Source organism: Hippocampus guttulatus, chromosome 2, assembly GCF_054856545.1.
Source record: "Hippocampus guttulatus isolate MCC_2025c chromosome 2, RoL_Hgut_1.0, whole genome shotgun sequence".
Taxonomy (NCBI): domain Eukaryota; kingdom Metazoa; phylum Chordata; class Actinopteri; order Syngnathiformes; family Syngnathidae; genus Hippocampus; species Hippocampus guttulatus.
In genome coordinates, this window is record NC_141262.1 from 6542223 (window position 1) to 6565768 (window position 23546).

Sequence of the window (23546 nt, forward strand, 5' to 3'; positions counted from 1 at the left end):
ATGGCTTGGTAAAAGAAGGAAATGCAAAGCGTGTTAATGAAGAGTGACTGCTTGTGCAGGCAATAATGTACTTCTAATATGAGTTAATATATCCCCAAGCGCCACCCTATCACTCTTCAACAAATTCTCTTCAACCAGCTATGAGTGTGAGCGTCTCTCCAATTGGTGAAACAAATACTATGGACTTGCTACCAAGGCAAGTTAACATGGCTAAGCAAGGCTTATAACATCAGCTCATTTCCGCGTTGACGATATTTCACAAAGTGGAGAAGAGCAGAAGAGTAGCGACTCATTTTCTGAGAAAAAAAAATGCTTTTACTGTTGTTTTACATTTCAAATAGTCCATTGTTTAGTTTCTTTTCATGTTTATGAATGTATCAAATATTCTTTGTTGTATCAAAATAGAATGGATTGCATTAATTGGGAAAAAAAAGAATACATTTTAGAACTGGTTGTTATCCAATCAGAAATCAGGTACTGGCCCATCACTGTTTGCAAAAAGGTGAAACAAGGCAGAAAAAGTAAGCGTGAAGCATAATTTTTAAATAGTTTATTTACGTGACCTTTATTTGTCCAGTAGCTCTTTTGAGAACAGTTTCTCATTTACCATGACCAGGCTAAGAGGCAGTCACATACCAGTGATAAGAGCAAAACAATAAAACCAACATCAAGTGTACCATAAAACATCATAAAGACATGAACACAATACACGACACAAGCTACACTTCGGGTCTTGCTTTCTGCTATTCACATTCTGATCGAGCATATCTCCAAGGCCAGGAAATTGCCAGGTCCATATCAGTATCTTTTCCACAGAACAACACCATGAAAAGAAGGACAGAAGAATTGATTGCAGTGTTGAACCTTCACACACCCAGTTCTGGCTTTCTGCTATTCCCTTTCACAAAGACACCGTCTTGCCTCTGATATCACTACGGAAGGCAGGAATTTGCCTGATCACAGTCTTCCCATTGGGTGTCATTACCTTTCACAGTGAACAGTGAAACGAAAAGCGCGGGAGAAATTTCTACAGGTACACTTCAGACCACTGTGGCAGCCTTCCACTATTACGTTTCACACTGGCAAATGTGCCACCTTGTCATTACTGTCTTGTTGAATGAAGGCTATCACCATCTAAAAGGTAAATGTTATGCTTTATGATATCCTTAGCCCCTTTTGGTAAATTTGCAATCTTACAGCCTTGTTCCTGCAGGAAAACACAGATCTCCTAGAAATAAGATTTTCTTGGACATATTGACTGTATCACACGTGGGATCAATTATATCGCACAGCTGTTCTGATTGCCGCTCTCTGTCGACATTGCCGCACTGTTCAGGATTAGCTGCATTATTTGGGCAGCAAATGTGAAATTCTTATCGTTTTCCCTATCTGACACGCTGCTGGCCAGCGATGCTCTCAACCTTAATCCTTTGTGTGGAAGAAAATAGTCAGGACATTTTGGGTGGGGATAGCTAAGGAAACACCAGGATGACCTCATGGTGATGTGTTTTGCTACTATAATGCATCACAGGCTTTTATGGAGACACTTGTTACTGTGAAGTAGAAAGCACGGTCCAAATGTATCTTCTAATTTCACCCAAAACACACACAAAATGTGTTATTGTTGTGTTTTAGAATAAAATGTAATTTCTCGCTTGTCATCGGGCTTATGCCCAGAATTGAATGAACGATGAAAGCAAATTTCATCAGTGGTATTTTTAACAGTTAGCTGTGCTGATTTCATGTGTTTTTTTGGGGGTTTTGTTTTATAACTTAATTTTGGAGATTTATTTTTGTCATTTTTAATGATATTTGTGGACTAAACAGTGATGGAATAATAATGATCTTAATATGCTAACTTTCCTTTAACGCTTTATACTGTTTCATTTAATCAGGCAGTTACCACAGATTTGAGATATACAGTGATCCCTCGCTATTTCGCGGTTGGTTTATGGCGGCGTCAGTGCATCGCAGATTTTTTCAAACATATTCTGTGTGCCTTGCGATTGGCTGGCAACCGATTCAGGGTGTCCCCCGCCTACTGCCCAGAGACAGCTGGGATAGGCTCCAGCACCCCCTGCGACCCTCGTGAGGATCAAACGGTTCAAAAGATGAATGAATGAATGAATATTAATAATATTTCTTTAAGTCCGCAAAAAGTCTGCAAAAGGTCCGCGAGAAGCAGCGAAAGTCAGCAAAACAACAGCGAGTCACATAGAGCAGTATATACACTACTACATGTATATGTTTACTGTATTTTGTTATTCATAAACTAACCTACCTTATACATCCTCTTGTTTCTTGTTTTATGTTGAGAGGGAAGAAATTTCATCCGTGCTGTATGCACATTTCACAATAAAGTTGTATCCAATCCAATCCAATGTTTAAATCTATTAGCATACTGTACAGCATTAAGTCATGTTAAGTACTTCAAAATGTACTTCTACATGCATGTATACCATTAAATTTGGCCTTATAAATATTATGTACTGTACATGTACCTATATGGAGGGGGGGGGGGGGGGGGGTGGTTGCTACTTCGCGGATTATCACAGGTGGTTTTGGTCCCCATTAACCGCGATAAATGAGGGATTGCTGTACTGTAAAATCTTGTGAATGAGACACATTTTTTTCCACGTAAAATGATCTACAATACTGTTTTTGTCCATCTTTTTTTACCCCTTGCTGTCTCCTGAACATTACATCACAGTTTCTCAGGGCTACGGTAACAACCAATCAGGGCTCAGCTTCAGGTGTTTCTTCACCTTTATCAAACTAGACTTCATTAAGTGCAACCTCAAGTGCGCTTTAACAACATGACGTGCCTTTTATGTACAAGTACATTTTGCTTTTATTGAAATGATTTTGAAGCTTGTCAGATATTGACCAAAAGCAATCATCCCAGCCAGTCTACTTGGACGACGGCGGCGGCGTACTGGTACAAATTGCTCATGATAAGTCAAGTTGCAGGCTAATGCATAATAGATGAGTGAGACTTGATGAATATAGAATGCGCGCGCACACGTCTCATTTCGTTAAGATTCATGTTTATCTAAATTCACTGCCATGTCAGGCCCACTTCTGCAGTGAGGTTTGAAGTCTCTATAGATATGAAAGTTTAACACTCCCAATAATTTTCCTTTTTCCATTAGTGCAAATGCAGTATGTCGTGTTTCAAATTCCCGCTGCTGTGGGATCGTTCAGCGCTCCGAGGAAACTTAGCAATTACTTTTTGGAAGTCACTTTCATTCCCGTTCTTATTAGACACGGTAATACTTTGCAGCCAGCAGTTGGACTTCAGTGAACATGTGCAAATGTTTGACAAGAAAAAATGTGAATTCCAAAATCAGACATGTTAACGTGCACATATATAAAAATGAACAGTTAATATTGTCAAAGAAAACATCCAACCAGCGTTTCTGTCAACTGTCAGCCTTAATCCAATAGATCAGTGGTTCTTAACCTTGTTAGAGGTACTGAACCCAACTAGTTCATATGCACATTCATCGAACCCTTCATCTGTGTAAAAATAAATAAAAATTAAATAAATTCACCATGTAAAAAATTTGTTCATTTAAAACTGAAAAAAAGTAAATACAATTTCGGGACATAAGTATACGTTTTTTTTAAATTGTGCACAAAATGAACCGTGCATGACGTACAATCACGATAGTCACACTTTGACTCCTGAGCAAACTAAATTTGCCACAGCACTGACTGGATAAGCAATGTTATGTGATCATCTGCCGCCAGTGATGGCCAAGCGGGCGTATCATAACTAATTGACATGTTGAGTTGGGTGTGCCTTAACCTTCACGGCAGAGGCTCCGTCGAACCCCTTAGACCGATTCACCGAACCCCTTGGGTTCAATCGAACCCAATTTAAGAACCACTGCCATCGACAAAGGTCACACGCTCACAGTCCTTTTCCACCTTCCACCGGCCTCACCCTGGTCTCACTCATCCAATCACAAACAAAAGATACCTTCGTCATACCACAGACAGTCGAATCTAATTTTTAAAAACAAAAACATTTTTTAAAAATCTCTTGAAACAATCAATGTTACACAACTGCAGGTTTGCTGAAAAACATTATTGCAAAACATTACGCCTCAATTTTTTTCTTTTTTGTTTGTTTACTACTGTTATGTTTTAGAGGCATTCTAACAGGGGGTTTGGCGATTGTTGAAAGCAATGTTCGTGACAGAATTTTTTTTTTTCGTTAGGTGAGGTGATGAATCATTGCAAGGCGTCTACTAGAGTAGAGACTACTATTGGAGAAATTACAGTATGTATGGTTATAGTACAGCTGCTGCGCGTTTAATATTTCAATACTGCCTTTGAATTACATCACTAATGAGACAAAAATGCTAGAAACAAAAAACAAATTAAATGGAATACTTGATTGATTCTTGGTTGGCTGGAAAGTAAATGAAGCCAAAGTGAAATGTCTGCTTGATGTCATATGATTCTATATGCAAGTGATTACATTTACCACATAAATTGTTTTCGCACAATCATTTCGCACCGTCGACTTGTAACGATGCAATTGCCTTATTAGCTCACGTCTCGCATCTCCCTGCTGTGTGTGTGTGCGCGCATGTGTGTGTGTGTGTGTCCCATTGCCCTTATTTACTAATACCATTAAACATATTTCAAATTCACTGCCACACCTCTTGCACATTTACCCACTCTACCAGAGTGAAATAGATACATTATTTGCACATTTCGAAAAAACGAGGAGGCATTTCTCCCGCTCGCCAAATGAAATTTGTGGGATCAGTCGTTGTTGTTTTTAAACATAAAACACAGACCCATTTGCTTTTATTGGGTTCATTTAATCTCATTTAAAGTAGGAAAGTCAGAAATATATCTGTTTCTCTCTTCACTTGTGTTGCCCCAATTGTTGAATTTTTCATCATAAAGTGCAGTTAACAGCATTGAAGTGGAGTTCACGTTTAAAGTATTTCACTATCGCACACTCGGTTCTGGAGGATTAACTTTTGAACGGAGGCACTGAGAAGTCTATTAGACTCTGTCTCTTTGAGGTGACATATTTAGATGCCACGTGTCGTGTTTGACAGCAGGCAAACCCCAAATGGTGTGGCATTTACTGCTGTGATGTTTGCTGAATCTTAATCCTTAGAAAAAATGGCTGCACTACAGGTGGCGGAATTAATCTGATCCACTGAAGGAATTTGTCAGTTTACCTTTTTAACACAAGTCCATTGTACAGAACATGGATGGATAGAAGGGAGGAAAGGATGGACAGATGGATGGATGGCAAGATAGATAGGCAGCCTTATGATGGGGCGGCCGCTGAAAGCCTACCATCGATGCGACAGTAAGAACATGCAGGAAGGTGGAACTTAAAGAGCAACTCATGCCACCGCCGCGTGTAAGAAGACAGATCAAGTGAAGTAACAATCCTGGAATGCGCTGATGACTGCATCGACGGTGACTATACGTGATGGCACGGTAAGGCCTTGCGGGAAGGCATGACTTAGAGAAGGGAAAGCCACCTCACAATGGAAGAATCCATATCGACTGAGGTTGTGATATTTGAAAAAAAAAATCTATGTAGAATCTAAAAATCAAATATCTAAACAATATTTTACTGACCTCAAACTCTACATTGCATTCGTCTTTTCGGGCTGCCAGTCCTTGAAATGGGCTGATCAAACGGTGATTGAAAGACAACCAATGATGCGACAGTACTACCATGCGGGAAGGCGAGATTGAAAGTGAAAAGAAAGCCAGACCACAGTTGAAAAAGAAAAAAACATCCGCTCGGCCTCCGTACCAAAAAAACGTGACTTGGCCAGTCATTTTCCGGAATCGAGCACCCACACAAGGTATCCTTTGTGTTCATGACTCAGACTACCTTTGCTTCTCGTGAAGCAAGCATCACCCTGTGCATTCATATCAAGTATTTCATAATCTACAGCATTGCTTGTTTTGTGTGTCTGTTGAGTGTGACTGCTAAAAAGGCTACCGGCACTTTGATAGAAGAAGGTGACATCCACGATAGAATTCAAGGAAGAACTCGACACTCGTGCAAGCATGGCCACTCATTTTCATTCTCGTTAAAAAAAATAAATAAATAAATCACGGAAGCTGAATGTGCTAACGAAACAGAAATCAACAGTGGGACATCAACCCGAACAGGGGGGATTCCCGTTCCAAAGAATTTACTTCCTCTCCCCTGCTCTCTGCTTTCCATACACCAATAAGTGTCTTCAGTAAAGCTAAAAGTGATGTTCGGTATTCATTCATCCCTTTCATTGGTCATTTAGATGTATTTCACATTATTTTCTATATGTAAAACTGTAGCTATTCTCTGTAAAGGTTTTTGGGAGTCTGGAAATGGATTCATTGGCTTTTCATTATTCCTCATAGAATCTGGTTTTCAGCAGTTTTTTTCAAATGTACGGTATGAATTACAAGAACTGAGGTTCTACTGTCATGTAAAAATATTTTGAGTTTCTGAGAAAAAAAACAACAACAAAACAAAACAACAAACACCAAATGCCCAACTCAAAGCATACTCGGCTTGTCTAATTAGGCAAATTTGTCAGCTTCTTTCTTAGGAATCACATCATTAGAGGTCACTTAATATCGTCTTTTTTTTAAATGCCTTAAAAAATCACGTAATAATGCAAGCGTATTTTTATTTTTCACACTTTTTCTCTCACACCTTGCAGCAAGCTCATCAAGCAGCTTGATTGCATTCAATAGGCACGCTGACAAGCGTTTCATTTTCCTCGCAGGTACAGCCCGCTTGTTATTTGTCACGACGGCATCACATTGTTTGTCTTTGTATCGACGCGACCAGGGTCACAGCTCTGTTTTTCCTTCTTTTCACACTCCTCCTTATCTCCTGTTTTTTTTTTCCCCTGGTCTGCCTCCTTCTATCACAGAATCACTTCCTGTCTGGCACCTCTCTCTAGCCTGATAAGAAGCCAAAGAGTCACACTCTTGTCCGGCAACGGATGTTCCTCCTTGACAACACTGGCATCTAACACTGTTCCAAGGCCATAATAATAAACCCTGATTAGGCAATCATTTTTCTTTGTAAAACTCATCACGGCTCAAATGGACAGTGTATCGTTTTAATCGTAAGGTTTAAACAATCAAGTCTCAAGTCCTAAAATTTGCAACTTAACTCTGATCAGGTCTTGTCTTTGAATTCCCGTCAACCTTTTTCATGGGAACAAATGCATTTCCATACATTGGATCAGAAAAAATGAGAAATAGGTGTTTTCAGTTATGAGCCACAGAAAAACTTAAACGTACAGTATGTATGAAATGTATTTCTCAAGGCCCCGCGGTGCATGCTTGTTATTGGACAGCGTTATGATAGTCTGTCTACTGAATTCATCGAAACAGTGGGAAGCATTGTCCTTTTTTTTCCAATTGGTGGCTTTTCAGCCTACAAAAGAACACAAAAAGTGAAGAAGTCCCCATTGTATGGCGGAATAATGACTCAGAATGCACCCAGCTACAATTAAAGTTGTTTTCCAGTTTTTCATTGTACACTCCATCTGTCTTCTCATCCGCTTCGTGTTCGGCGGCGGCGCTACGTTACGCACTAATTACAGATTTTTCTAGCATCTACTTAGCGGTAATGACTGTCATCAAGTCCCCGTACTCAAGCGGTGTTTTGAAATCCAATGCAAAGAGCTCTCATCCACTCGCTCTGACTATGTTTTGTGTCTTGTCTATTAACCTCGTCGACATCCTTTCCTCGCTGTCCCTCATCTTTCAATTGACCTCCTCAGGTGTATGAGTAAACCAGTAGTTAGCTATTTAAACCGTGTGAATCTTGCATTAATGGCCCATGGCGGCCATCTGCCTACATTTGGCGCTTTCAGCCAATGGGCCTGAAAATGACTCTCCAACTTCAACTGCCCGCCGTGGGAGCTTCCAGGCCATAACCCCGGAGAGCAGAACCAAACGCTTTTATTTGTTGTGGCGAGAATGTGCTCTAAGCGGTTTCATGACGGTGCCAACAAAGAGGCTCGCGCAGTAGGGATTCTCTCACATCAGGTTCCTTTACACACTTTCTGATCGAAGTTACATGTGTGCTATGAGTTCTGGGCTGCGTGTTTGCCATTCAGGCAGGCATCCTGCCTTAGTTCTACGTTTGATAACGCTCTTGTTGGTTAGTTCCTCTGCAATGGAACAAAGCCCTGACTCCTGCCCCCAAGGTCATTTCCAAACCCCCAGTGACTGACACTCCAAGCAGTCTGTATGAGTGTATGTGTGTGTGTGTGAGAGAGAGAGAGAGAGAGAGAGAATATATAATACAGTATTCCCCCGCTATATCACCATTCATTATTGGCATGCCTCTATTTCTCTCACATTTTTTTCAGTGATCATATTCTTGGTGGTTTGTCGCATTGTGAACACATGAACACAATGAACACTACAAGGACTTACTCAGTGTCATATTTTCTTTGTCTGAAGAATTGGTGGCTAGTATCGACACCCTCCACACCTTAAAATTAAGGCCGGTATCAGGCCGATACCGAAACCTGGTTTTGGTATTTGCCCATTCTTTTGTCTCATCTGTACATTTTCTGCTTGCAGGGTTTTTTTTCTTTTTTTGTCTCTTCAAACACATGATGGTTGTGTTTTCAAAATGTTTCAATAAGTTTGATTGATGTGAATGTGAGTGGGAATGGTTGTCTGTCTCTATGTGATTGACTCGCGACCAGTTCAGAGTGTAGTTGTTGTTAGCCCAAATTCAGTTGGGCTTGCTCCCCACGAATCTCAGCAGGATAAACGGGAAGTGAAAATGGATGAATAGATGCTTGCTATCGGACAGCGCTGTTAGATAGATGAGATTCAGTGTTTAATTTATTGAAGTATGTATTTTTTATGGCTGTATGATTCAGTGTTTTGTTTGATTTATTTATTTGATGTAGGCTTGTTATATTAGTAGAAATTGGATAACCGTCCCAGTACATTTGGTCTCTCTAAGCTTCTTCTATATCAATGCGACATCTGCTCATTGACAGTCTTGTAGCTTGTTAAATTCATGCTGTTGACTTGCCTTTGGCCACACTCCTCATTGAAGATCCAGTTGAACAAAGCATGGTTTCCCCTAAAAAAGATTTTGTTCCGTCATGGATTTTTGACCAACAGAAAAAACAGAAGTTGAGATCACTTCTTTCATTTGTTTTTTCTTGTATCACGGAACAATGACGATGAATGCATCCAGCATCTATCCAAGTTGTTTTCCATTTTGTTTTGTGGACCCCATCTGTCATCTCAACCACTTAATTGGCCCAAGGGCATTAGTGTCCCTAGGAGTGGAACATTTCCGGAAAAATCAATGGGGATTTTTGGAAACTTTCCTTATTAGAGAACAGCGAGTTTTGCAAAAATAATGAAAACAGTGAACATCAAAAGTATGAAGCAGGTCATATTAATTTCACCGTTAAAGGTTGCAGCGCATTTTAGGCTCATCCTGAAATGTCTTTCCAAAGGCAATTATCCTTAACTTTTTATGAGTAGGGTGTAGGTGGCAAATAAGAGCTCTCAGCTTGCTGAACGGCCAATCCGGGGTGTACGCTTTTTGCCTGAGTTACCAGTGCTTCAGAAAACGGATAAGAGGTCTTGGGTCCCAGTGGTCCAGAAGCCATCACCATTCCAAGCGTATTCACCCTCGCTGATGTGCAGCCAATTGATTGTGTGATTGTGAAGTGTGGTAAAAGCTGCCGGAAATAGTCTTGTGGCAATCCCCTTTTCCTCTTGATTTCCCTGCCACTACCAAATTGTCGTCTTTGTCATTATCCTCCTCATGGTGGCGAGAGAATGTTTTTCGACAAACGCGTTGTATGCACTGCATCCTGCCTCTGTTGAACACACATAGCTTTGGCTGTCCGTGTGTGGCCGCGGGGCGACCAGGGGCCACTTTGGCTCTCGCAGCGATTTGCGGCTCCATCAGCTGGACAGAGGGCGAACAGAGGAGATTGTGAAAGGTGCTTTCGAGCGGTGAAATGGACCGCGGTCGCCGGCTCAGCACACGTGATGCATTCACTGTGATGTAATTGCAGGCTTGCCGTTTCAGGGGACGTTATTTATACAAACCTTTGTGATTTCCCACAGTTTGAGCTGCCAATCCTCACTTGTGCCCAGCGCCTCGATAATCGCACTTTGACACCAGGTGAAAGTTGACTGTCAAGATTATCACCACATGTGAAACCAGTCCATGTTCATTTCCAGTGCCGGAAAATTATGTGTGCGGACCGCGGTGAGATGGATTTGAAAAAAAAGTGCGTTCTGAGTGAGGCGGTGGGTCCTTGGCAGCCTGCACTCACCTCTCCCCTAACAGAAGAGAATGTGATTTAAAATGCCATGACAACAACTTTCTACCTGTCGTGGTGCATACTGTCCTCCAGGGGAATTTAGTAAGACAAAAAACATCAGAATCAGAATCAGAATCATCTTTATTTGCCAAGTATGTAGAACATACAAGGAATTTGTCTCCGGTATAACACGCTGCATTAGTATCATCGTAAACAACAAATCATTGAACCATTTTAGAGTAACCAGTAGCAGTATTTGTAGTACAAGAAGAGTGACTACGTCAGTGACTGTTTAAGGAGTTAATGGCTAGAGGGAAGAAGCTGTTTAAGTGTCTACTGGATTTGGTGCGCATGGATCTGTAGCGTCTGCCTGAGGGGAGTAGCTGGAAAAGGTGGTGGGCAGGGTGCGGGGGATCCAGGAGGATTTTCCGTGCCCTTGTCTTGATTCTTGCAGTGTGCAAGTCCTCAAGAGTGGGTAGGGCGGTGCCAACGATTTTTTCCGCCGTCCTAACTGTCCGTTGAAGTCGGATTTTGTCCTTTTTTGTGGCGGCCCCAAACCAAACCGTGATGGAAGAACACAGGATTGATTCGATGTGAGATTACTTGCATCCTCAATGTGTTTTTAGTCTTCTTCTAGCCTTAATTTTTATTAATTGGTGAGAGAGATCGATTGATTGATCAATAGACAAAAATGGACAACATTTCTGTGCAACTGTCGTCACAGGAACATTGAGCTGGAGGGAGATGGTCTTAAAGCCTTGGCATTTAAGGTGCTTGTCGATCATGTTTTTTTTTTTCTAATCTAATGAGACAACTCTCTCCGTCGCTTCCTCCGGTCCACGTTTAGTGTGGTACCCACCATCGCACCAGACCGCACCGTGACTTCTTGTCACCCCTAAAATAGGCCAACAAAGTGATTACAAGTTTGAAGAAGCCTGTGATACTAATTATAGGGCACACCTTGATTGAACATGTCCGTTTTCTAGAATCACCGTCGTTTTTGACCAGGCGTGTTTCATGAGTTTGTTTTTCATATTTCTGTTGAACCACAATTCAACAGCAATATCTGATTAAGTAAATTTTCAAAACATTTTCATTTACCGTATTTTCCACACTAAAAGACGCACGAGATTATGAGGTGCACCTTCAGTGAATGGCCTATTTAGAATTTTTTTTATACATTGGGCGCACCGCATTATAAGACACAATCTATTACTTTTATCCGAGGTGTACCAAGAATTTTTATGACATGAGGAAAATCAAATTGAGTCAACAAGTTTGTTGAATTGATGTGTGACGGACGAATAATGTCCTGAAGCAAAATGGAGTGCATTACTAGGCTGCTTTTTGATTGAGTCTCAAAAGGTTTGCTCATGTCCAACATCCCGTCAGATATGGGAAGTTGAGCTACGTCCTCGGGGCAGAGTTATTCTGCTCCTTTCGACATTGGCATGGAAACTGCAGTTTCGAACAGTCAGAGCTTTTCCAATCTCTCAACACTTATTACCACAAAAACAATAAACTGTTCATTGTCACCATAGTCAAATATATTTTGTCTTGTTTTTTTAAATATAGCCTTTTCAAAGTGAAATATTGTAATGGCCCAGTGCAAATTTGGTATTAAACTTATCACATTTTGAAAACTATTTTTTTTTCCAGATAAAAATAGAATTGTGAAAGTTATAAATGTTTACTTACTTGATGTAGAATGGACTTCATGGCAAAATAATGCCGTTGCCCAATTAAAATTTTTGTTTTTCTTATTTAGAAATGTATTTTCTTTGTCATTTTTCAGATAATAATACATAGTAAAGAATAGACATTTGTGATTTTACTTTTAGAAACACAAAAAAGTATCGCCATTGTAAAACATGAACAGTGACTCCAAATTGTATTCTGTTTAAATGTGTCATTTATGCATGTTTTTCACAAAGTATAACCTGCATGGTGGATTTCATTACTACACAGTGAAAAGCACATGCATGGCTTGAGGGCATTTTTCTTATGTGGGGTGGGGGGGTGTCAAAGTTTTGTATATGCGCTTCTCAATGTATACTGTCATGTTTGCAGAAATTGTTGTGGTATGATTTATTACTTTTGTCTGACTATCAAGTTACAGTAAATGTAGTTGAAACTCAAGATGGTCACGTAGTAGTGCTTAAAATTTTCATCTGATTTCCCACTAAATTCCATTAGCATCATCCGGTAGGGTTGTAACATGTTCTCCTCGCACACTGACCTGTAGTGTTTGTGTCTCTCCTCAGAGGGGATTCATAACATGACCATGGAGTCCAACTCAATATCGATGCCCATGTCAGACCCCAACGCATGGGCCACCGCCATGAACAACCTGGGAATGCCTCCGATGGGTATCACCGGACAGCCTATCATGCCAGGTATGCGGCTTCATTTTGTTTTTTAAGGATTCCCAACTTGTGCTATTTGTTGGCATTTGTCAGTTAAATAAGCATGTGTCTTTCTTTAAAGTGGACAAAGCCGATTTTTAATGCAGGAGCTTTGCCTGAGCTGCTTCGTTCCCCGTCATCGAAGTTGCAATTATTTTTAATTGACTTGTCCCCAAGGCTATTTTCTATTGAAGATAAAGCACCAAAGAGTATTTAAAAACGGATTAGGGGACTCTAAAGAAGAAAATACAGCCTTAAAAATGAATGACTCGGCTGTCTTGTTTGTTGTGAGTTTGTGAACGACTACATTTTTTTTTAACAGTCTTGTAAAAAGAGCTGCTCTTCCTTGAGTTGCTCTCGAGGTCAGAGCACTTTCATTTTCCATCGTTGGGAGTGGAGTGAGTTCATTTCCTGTGTGGTTGCATTGGTCATGGTGTGAATGTTAACAAATTGCTGAGTCATCTAAAATGCTTTTGCCATCCTACAACGAAACCTTCCAAGGCTGCCAGTTTTGCTTTTAACGTTTAGGACATTCACACGTTTTACATAAACATGCATTTAATTCTTTAAGCACACCATGCATGTAAAACACTACTTTTTGATCAAGCATATGGCTGCTAGCTATTAACTGACTCCAGAAGCTAACAACAGTTAGAAACAACTGACATTGACAGGTTTCAAGATCACAGACAGTTTTTCTTTTCGCAAGGAAATTTTGAACATGCTCAAAATATCAAGCATATGGCTGCTAGCTATTAACTAACTCCAGAAGCTAACAACAGTTAGCAACAAAAGACATTGACAGGTTTAAAGGTCACAGACAGTTTTTCATGTCGCAAGGAATTTTTAACATGCTCAAAATTTCCTTGCAACAAGAAAAAAACTGTTCCTGAACGTTAAAACTGTTTGCGGCTGTAGGTGGCCTTCAACGAAGCCGAATTGAAAAACAACATAAATTGTAACTTAATTTAAGGCTCAATCGCCCAGCCCCAACATCGGTACAAAAACCTATCAAAATAAATGAAGAGCAGTGGGACCGAATGTCACATTTAATGTAAGCCAGCATGTTGACTTCCCTATACAGAAGACTCCTCTCAACTTCAAGGCCTTGTGTGTGTGTGTGTGTGTGTGTGTGTGTGTGTGTGTGTGTGTGTGTGTGTGTGTGTGTGTGTGTGTGTGTGTGTGTGTGTGTGTGTGTGTGTGTGTGTGGGTGGGTGTGGGTGTGTGCGTGTGTGTGCGTGTGTGTGCGTGTGTGTGCGCGTGTGTGCGCGTGTGTGCGCGTGTGTGTGCGTGTGTGTGCGCGTGTGTGCGCGTGTGTGTGCGTGTGTGTGTGTGCATGCAGGAAAACTTCCAAACTTGAAATTGTGGTCCAAACGCATGTTTGTGAATGACATTAGCGGTGACTCTAAACTACATCATTAAGCCTCGCCACTGCAGCAGCATGCTCAAGCACGATGCATGATCCTGCACACCTGAATGGAGTGGAGCAATTAGCAGTGTAATGAGCAACACCTGTTTTTTATTTATTTATTTTTTTGTGTGTTTTTAACAGCCAAATAAAAATGGCCACTAAAACTATTATGTGGACACCTGGCACGGCAGTGGGTTTCCTTTCAGGGGCTGTTTCAGTTTGTATGTAGTCAGGTGATCCAAATAAATTTCCTACACGTTTCCCATGTCCCATGCTGTCATTAGCTGAGTTTATTTTATGTTCCTAGTGGCCACGGCAGCCCGGTTTGGCCAAAATGTTTGGCCATTTTTTCTTCTGTAATCAGGTTTTGTAGCAAGACCTATAAATGGAGAATATGGGGGAAAAAAATGGATGTCCAAAATTCCACTTTCCTCTGTGTTTTGAGCAATGACGGGAGGAAACCGCTGGTGTCGGGAGAGTACTGTACATATTATTGGTTTCATAGTATAATTGCCAAAGTCATTGATCATTCATTATTGTTTCAGAGAGCAAGAACAAACCCAGTTCAACAAATAAGAAGAGTTATTTTTGTGGACTATCATATCTTGGATCATGGCAAATATACACCATCATAAATTTAGCAATGACAACAAATGCCTTAACGTGTGCTTTGTTGTCAACCAATGTGAGTTTACCCTCATAATGTGTCCCGTGAACCTTGGAAGACTCTAACAATGTATTGTTTTCAAAGTCTTGTTAAGAATAGCCAGGCACAAAGCCTCGATGTAAGCTAAGTAGCTACCGTGGTGCCTCAGTGTGCCCTCGGGGGGTCCTGCTAAAATGCCTTTTTTTTTTCTTAATTTGCGGCGCCGTAGGATGCAACTATTTCTTCTTGAAAAGGGATGAAAGTCGGAGCAAGAGTACATTCAAAGTATGCTTTTTATAAACACTACACAGATAATGGAAAGGAACATTTTTAATTTAATAAAATTTGGAATTTAGTGTTTATAGAGCCATTGCCAACTGTCAGCCTGTAAAAAACTTCTATGCATGCGTTTTGGTTGGCTGGTTGGCCAGCTCGCTGGATGGATGGATGGATACAAATTAAGGCCTCCCTCTTAATACACATTTATCCCAGTTTGCAGTTCAGTAAAAACAAAGTATTCGTTTGAATCAAGAGTCTTCTGGGAGAGGTTCTAGCTTTCATGTGTCCATGAATAGGCTGGATGGCTTTTCTAAGAATGGGTTTTATTGGGTTTCTCTTGTAAATCCAACTTGTCGCGGACACACGTCACAATTCAGAAAGGCGTAATTATGCTTGAGTACGAGCATATTATGTTCACACCCACACAATCCAGACAAGAGTGCTAATCAGGCAAAATTAGATGTCCTATTCTGGGATCTGCATGCATTCACGCAGTGTCGTGCAGCAAGTCAAGAAGACACAAATTGGCATATGAAACGTGAGCAGTGATGGATGTTCTCACCTGCTGAACATTCTGCGCACATACAAAAACAAATCAATATTTTCCCTACTGTGGGGTCTCAAAAAGATCTCCATTCATATCGACAAACTCTGGGCCCATTGTGGCTATTCAGAAGATAAAATGAGATGTATTTCAACCTATTTCAACCGTCGTCAAATAATAATGTCTTTATGCTTGGTGAAGCAGAATGTGTCTTATTATTTGCAATATTTTTGGTTCCGGTTCAATAATTGTATGGTACACTTCAGCTGTCAAATATTTTAAAAAATTGAATATTCTACCAATTATCCTATTGATTAATAGCGTAATCACATCACAATAGATTTTACATTATTAAATACAGTCACCTGCCCATGAGTTGCTGGTATTATTCTGTCCGCGTGGGATGACCATCCTCGCGTTGTACCGTAGTGTTTGTAAAATTGAGTGTGTATGGCTTTAAAAGGTTGGGCCTGGCCCAGTGAGTGACATGGGTATCAGTGGATGAGAGTGTAAAATTGGCTTGAGTTTTTCGATTAAACTTAGCAGCCCTAATTTTATGTTGTATGAGTCATTGTAAGTGTGACCTACAGTGTTTGTTCGCAGACCTTGTACAGTATTTGTCCCCCCAGGAATCTGCTGAAAAAAAGTGTTGTATACACAGAGAACAAATCTTGATTCCACGGCTTGAAAGTTGATTTTTTTGCAGGCATTAAAAAAATAAAAAATACCTGAAATGACTAGTTATAAAGAAAATAAACTATTTTCGGACATTTTGTGCAAAACCAAAAGACTGTGGAACATTGTGGTTATAAAATAATCAACATCGGTATTCTCTTTGTACCTCTCGGGCAGATTTATTGAATACTAATAACAATAATGAGAATAAAAATAATAATAGATTGTCTTTACTTATAAAGTGCAAAACATTGCACCAAACTGCGTTTGACGCACAGCAAGTGAGATTAGAGCAAATATTCAAAGTGTAAATTAGCCACTTGACCTGGATACTGCATACAGCATCATAATAAATGTAATTAATTCAACCACGGATAATTTATGATGTGCAGCAGTGATCTGACATAATCTTGAGGAGACATCTCCGTTCTGTGACGTCATCTTAACTGGATGTCTTGAAATGAAGAGAATGAAAAGAGTCGCCTCATTTCCCCATAATAATTCCACCACCTCCCACATCACTCCTCTGTCGTCATAAGCTGATGAGCCCCTGCACGTTGTATCGTATTTACTTCCGTCACCATTGCTGCGTGTCATCGTCCTTTTCCTTGTGCCGCTCAATGTTGTACTGTGTGCGCATGCGTGGCACATCAAGGATACCTTCAGTTAAAATTAGGGGGCATTTGATTTGTAATGTACATGAGAACAAAGAGCGGATTTAACAAAAAATCTGAAGTGGGAATCATATCCTGCCACAACCGAACCGCCACATTTCGTGTAAATCGAATATTCTGCACTTTGCCCTTATGTATTGTTTTGTGTTTTTTGTTATTGTAAAGTGTCCTTGGGTGTCTTGAAAGGCGCTTATAAATAAAATCTATTATTATTATTATTATTATTATTTTCACGGACCGCTTTCAATTCTGCGGAGAGCTTTGAAATCCACGATCGCAGGATTGCGTCTTCCAGTGGGGGCTATTAGATACTGCATTCTGTGCTTCTACTCAGTACATCTCTTCCTTGCAAGACAAGCAAGAAAGACCACTCTGTGTTTACTTGTGTTTAGCACAGTAATAATATAATATAATAGTAATACGTATTTTGCCACAATATAGAGGTCTATTTTAATGCTGGAGAAATTAACCTTGAACAAAGATTCTGCCATCCAAACACAAAATGGTACTTCCTCCTGTGCCTTTTAAAATCAATAAAGGCAAATCCACTTACAAATCACAACTTGTAATCAATCATTTATATTAGAGGCAATAATTCACCACCCATGTTGTTGTTTCTAGTATTGATCCCCAGGATGAAAATATAATTAAGAAAAGATTGATAATCCTACTTAATGTTATGTATATTGGATACCATACCTGCTGTCCGCACACTCCTGTGCGCCTACATTGCCGATAGACATTTTCTCAACCGCATCTCAACCCACATGCACACGCACGCACACACACCCATGCAATCCCAAACCACCGTTGTGACTTTGAACTAATCCAGGTGGATTGCCTATCGATTCTCTATGACTGAACATCATATTTTCTTTTCACCTCTAAACACCCGTGAGACAATTCACTGTTCTTTTCCATTTTCTCTCTTTAAAGTGTGTCTTGCGTTTACTGCTTTCATGTATACACCTTTCAAGTTGCTTTTCTCATTCATTACAGGACACCCAACTGCGTTCAATTTCATCCGCTGTGAGCTGAGAATTATACATATACAGTATATATATATATATATATTTTTTTTCTTGTTCTTCTTCTTCTTTAACGGCGCCTCCGGCCAAGCGCATGTGTCCAGTCAGACAGCTAAATAAACAGACCACCTTGGGCAAAGCCTCCAATACACTTCAGCTTTTACAAAGCAGGCAATGATGACAGTTTTATTCCTGAGGATGGGGTTCCCAGCATTTGTGTCTGTGAGGAGGTTTAGAGCACATGTTTTCATGACTGAAGTGTTTGGATAGAGGAGGAGACTGGAGTCAGGCCAGCGGCAGCAATGGATGAGGTGCAGCTCAGTAAATGTTGTTCTTCCATGTCAGGATTATGACGGTGGTGTAAATGTGAAGTCGGTTTGCTGTTTGGTGCTTGATTACCGGTGTTAGGAGTGATGAGGTCTTGGCAGATTTTTTTTTGTTTGGTGGTCCAGTGGTTAGCGCGTCAACCATACAGTGCGGAGGTCATGGGTTTGATCCCACCTCCCGCCTCCCCGTGTGGAGTTTGCATGTTCTCCCCGGGCCTGCGTGGGTTTTCTCCGGGTCCTCCGGTTTCCTCCCACGTTCCAAAAACATGCATGGCAGGCTGATTGGGCACTCAAAATTTGTCTGTGTGTGCCTCGCGATTGGCTGGCAACCGGTTCAGGGTGTCCCCCGACGGGAGAAAGCTGGTGTGTCTGAGGCAGGCAAGTGGTGAAAACAAGAAAAGAAGTGTGGAAAAAATATATAAGTGAATGTTATTCATTCATTTATTTAATTATTGAATGTGAGTGCAAGTATGGTGGCAGTAAAATTAACTCACCACACAAGCAGCAGCAGTTGGGCAGATAGTGAACAATTCTTCACAAAAGATGCTTCAAGCTCTGAATTGCCACTCTCAGTTCAAGTACACACACTTGTATTTAAAACAATGACGTACTTTAGCTTTACCTTACAACAATCGTTTAAACCTGATCCTGACATACACTGCAAAATACCATGGATAGGCTAACGAATTGCATTAATGTCATGATTTTCTAACAGTTGAAGCCATGGCTGTCCGAGCAATGGTGAAGCAACACATGTAGACAGACAATATAACAATACTCAGAGGCAGGTGTTCCCTATCCCTTTAAATGACTAATATTACTGCAGCTTACTGAATCAGTAGTCAAACTCTTCTTAGTATGCGTCTGTATCATACGAACAGAGTGTGGCTGAAGTGCATCCTTACAGGGCCCCAACACATACTTAATTATGTAATTACACTGCCTTCTTCACATTCTCTTTTAACTGATTTTTGGTCGGGCAGGAAAAGATTAATGGCATTTCACTTCATTTCAATTGGGAAAATTGATTTAATATTCAATTACACAGCAGTATATAATCACGAGTTTGGTAATGATCGTAATGATGGTAAGATATACTTGTACCAAACACAATGTTGAAACAATGACTCCGCAATTGCCTTTCCTTCTCTTTTGTGTAGTGCAGGGGTGCCCAAACTTTGTGGATTGGATAAACGTTATTGTCAAATGTACTGTATGTGTTTTGGACCGAAGGTCGACTTTTCGATCAACCAACCTCCCGCGATCATCCCGTTACCGCGCACACACATACACACGCACGCCAGTGGTGAGCAATAGCCTGACACGGAGGCATGCGATAAACTTTTGCGGCCTGTTAACTATCGTAGCTCCCACGTACCGTTTTAAAGTGCTTCCCTTGGCCCTCTAGATTCCTGTTCTTTGCCCGTGCCTTCGGTGAATTGTACACGAAACAAACTCTGAATGAGAATAATGATAACGATGAAAGAAAGCGCAACAGCTCTGATCACAAGCTGCAATTGCAGACTGCTGAGCGCTAACAACTTCCGGTGACGCGTAGGTTAAAAATTTACCTTCTTTATTTTTATTTTATTTTTTTTTATACTTTTTGTGAAAATTAGTTAGGGGACTGATAGGTTGATTAGGGTGCAGTCTACATGAACACAAAAAAAGATATTACTAACATGCACAAAGACACGCAAATGATTGTTTTTTTCTCCTCGACAACCCTAGAGATCGACTTGGGACCAGTCCGCAATCTACCAGTCGATCGCGATCGACGTAATGGGCACCCCTGGTGTAGTTAATGGAAGAAATGTGCTTTAAGTGCAGGTACATTACATGTCTAAAGCACTGTTAAGGCGGTGAATGGAAATCCTCGAATGTTATGCTCAAATGTCAAAACCTCACAAAGTAGAAGCAGGATTTTCATCAGACAGATATGTGATGTCGCTCCCAGTTGTATTCAAAATGTAGTCAATGTCGAGGCTTTTTAAAAACTCTTCTTGTTCAGCCGAGTGTCAGCACATGTAGTGAGGAAAACTTTTCAAAACGGAAAAAGAGAGTGGGTTGACGAGGTTGAAAGAGAAGCTGACAATCCACTAATAAAGGTGGCAGCAGAAGTCTTGTAGAAAGAGAACAGAATAATATAACACTCAAGGTCAAAATGGAAAATGCAAGGCTTGTCTGTGTCGTATTGTGTTCAGTAACATGGAATGGTTGAGGAGTCGTATTGATGTATGCCTTGTCGTCATCGTTGTTGCAGCTGCAATCTTCTGACTGTAGATAACTTTTTTTCTTTTCTTGTCAGAACCCGTTTGAGGAAATTGCTTTTATTTGACAAACTGTGTGTAGATTGAATACAAATGGTGGTTTATAGCATTTTGAGAAGCTACAAACAATAAAGTCGAGTGGCTCCTCGTAGAGCAGCTTTCTGCATTTATGCAATCTTTTAGAAAGTTCAAACTGTCAAGGTCAGGGGTCGGCAACCCAAAATGTTGAAAGAGCCATGTAGCACAAAAAAAACCCCAAAAAACAAATATGCACATACACTGCATACACTGCATACACTGGGGGGGACAATCTGGCTTTGTCGCCGTCAAGGCTATAGCAAGACCTGTTTAAGTTACGTGTTTGAAGTAACGTTTGTTTCCGTGTGTTGCATGCAAAACGTTTTTGTGGCCAAACTCACACTTGTGCTCATGTAGTCAAAGCAATCACTTTCAAATGTATTTGCTGGCACAGTAACCAGAAACATGGAATAGTGGCCTTGTCATTCTCAAAGCTGGAACGCAGGACTCTGACAAAGAGGTGACCTTGTAACTATTGTTCGTTGAAAACTGATGCTTAAAATAGAATTCAATTATGATTAAATTATGAACGAATCGAATCATAAATATTTTAATGTACCGTATTTTCCACGCTAGAAGGCGCACTGGATTATGAGGCGCACCTTCAATGAATGGCCTGTTTTGTAATTTTTTTTTCATACATTGGGCGCACCGGATTATAAGACGCAATCTACAATGCATCCACTAGATGGAGCTACGCTCGAGGAAACGCCAACAGAACGATCAGATGTCAGTCAAACTTTATTTAATAAAGCAGCTACACAGTTCACTTCACCAACAGCAAGTTATAACATTGACTCGTTAACGTTGAACTCTCTTGCCGCTGCTCTATTTCCGTGTTCAACTGCGTAACCGATCGCCTTAAGTTTGAACTCTGTGTTGTCAGCATGTCTTGAGCAAGGAGCCATTTTGGGGTCGAAATATTACCATAATGACCATACACAAGGCGCGCTGTGAGCTTTTAAGAAAATGGAAGGCTTTCAGGTGTGCCTTTTAGTGCGAGAAATACGGTAGTGAAAAATATCGTCAATTCCATGACAATGACACAAGTGGTTCACCGATAGAGAGATAAAGTCCATGGGAAAGTCAAGCTTCCAAACCGTTTGTATGCATAACTGGTTATAGGATCAGTGAGAGCCAACATCTGGTTCCAACATCTATGACATCTGACATCAAGAAGATATCCTCTTCCAGCAGCAGTCCTCATTATTCGCCCTTCCTTCACCCTGTGTCCACTGAGGCATATCCAGACGTCAAGTAGAACCAGATGTCCATCTATACTATAGATTGTGTTCTACAGTTCCACAGGCTTTGTACCCAAGGGTCATTTAAGTATTGCTTTGCTGGTCCGCTACCAGCAACTGAATCAGCTTCAAAGCATACGCGGACAACCAACCACATCTCTTTAACGCGGCTGGAGTTCTGGAACGCCATTCCTATTGATGGTTCTTCATTATATCTTCATTGTTTTATAGATGTACTTTGGTACACAAGCAAAGCTCTTTCAAAGTGACTGATATGGTCATACTTCTTGGTTCTAGTCAGGACCCAAGCAGCCGTGTTCTGGATGTACTTCAGATGTCTTCTAGTTCTTTTACAAAGTCATGGGAGATTGTAGTCTAACCCTCTATGTTTTGCAGTGAGAAATTCAAGTTTTCTCTTCATTTATTGCTTTGTTTGTTTGTTTTGGGAGGAAGCAAAGACAATAACATCAGTCTTGCCTGAGTTTCGAAAGACATTTATTTGGCATCCACACAGTGTTCGGTTGAAAGCAAAAACAGAGAGAGTTCAAAGGCCCATATTTATCTGCATCGTTGTTCATGCTTGTGGCAGCAGGCAAAGATTGAACAAAAGGAGTTCCGGATCGGACCCTTGTGGGATCTCACAAACCATTGTCATCAGGTATACAATTGGGAAGTCAACATTTAAATATCCAAACCATCTTGCACTGTATGCTATACAACATGTAGTGTCCGCTTTTACAGAAATTATTTGATATTTTCTAAGATGTGTGGGTTTAACAAAATTATACTGCACACACAAACTCCCGTTCCCCGTGGCAGAACTATTTTCATTTTTAGACAAATATATATTTGCAAGTTTATCAGGCTTCATTTAGATGCAGATGCGTATGCTCAAATGCACTGCGGAGACGAGATAAGCAGGCTCCAGGGATAAACGATTGTTCCTTGAATAAACAACTACTCCTTTGTCTTCTGCATCCTACTTGTCCTCATCCCCTCCCCGCCGTGCGCGCACACATATAAAAAAACACACTCACTCGTGCTGGAGTGAAATATATGTCAAGCCTCATAACGCATCAGCCAACTGCCATTCCTGAAAATGAATGTGGAGCACAATGTGGGGGTTTTTTGTCACTCACCTGGATTAACATCACACATTATCTGGGAGGTCATTGCTTTGCCGTAAGCACATTTCCCATCCTTGGATGGACTGCGGTGTCCCTTTCTGCTGACTGCCTGGGAGCAGCATTGGGATGGTGCCAAGAGGTTTAGGCAGAGTGTGGAGGCGGACAGAGTGGAGAGGCAAAGACTTCGCATATCAGGCGTGTGTATGCTTGAAAATAGAAATGGAGGGCTGGGTTTAGAGATGCTAAAATGAGATTCATGGCAACCCTTTCCTTTCATGAAGGGTGTTTTGGGGTTATTTCCATCAACCAGTAAGCACACTTCAATCCACTTCAGTCAATTGATTTGCGCATCTATTGTTAAAAGTGATGAGGACTCCAAAGTACTATAACAGGTTGTTGGCTCACCTCTGCTACCAGTACCAGCTGGCAAAGGGCAGTGATCTAAAACATGCAGTGACCAAGTCGTGAAGTGACTTAATTTTTTAATTCGACTCAAACTATCATCATCATGAAACCTGTATTA

The 23546-nt window shown here is 40.7% G+C and overlaps 1 protein-coding gene across 5 annotated transcripts in view; it reads left to right on the forward strand.

The window, feature by feature from the left end:
* The window catches only part of enox2 (ecto-NOX disulfide-thiol exchanger 2), a 197542-nt gene that overhangs the window by 111797 nt on the left and 62199 nt on the right, over window positions 1-23546 (forward strand). For all 5 annotated transcript variants that reach the window (XM_086133080.1, XM_086133055.1, XM_086133045.1 and 2 more), the window contains one exon: window positions 12581-12712. In XM_086133080.1, the coding sequence (XP_085989206.1) occupies window positions 12595-12712 (118 nt within the window). In that variant the 5' untranslated portion in view covers window positions 12581-12594. The remainder of the gene's footprint in view (window positions 1-12580; window positions 12713-23546) is intronic.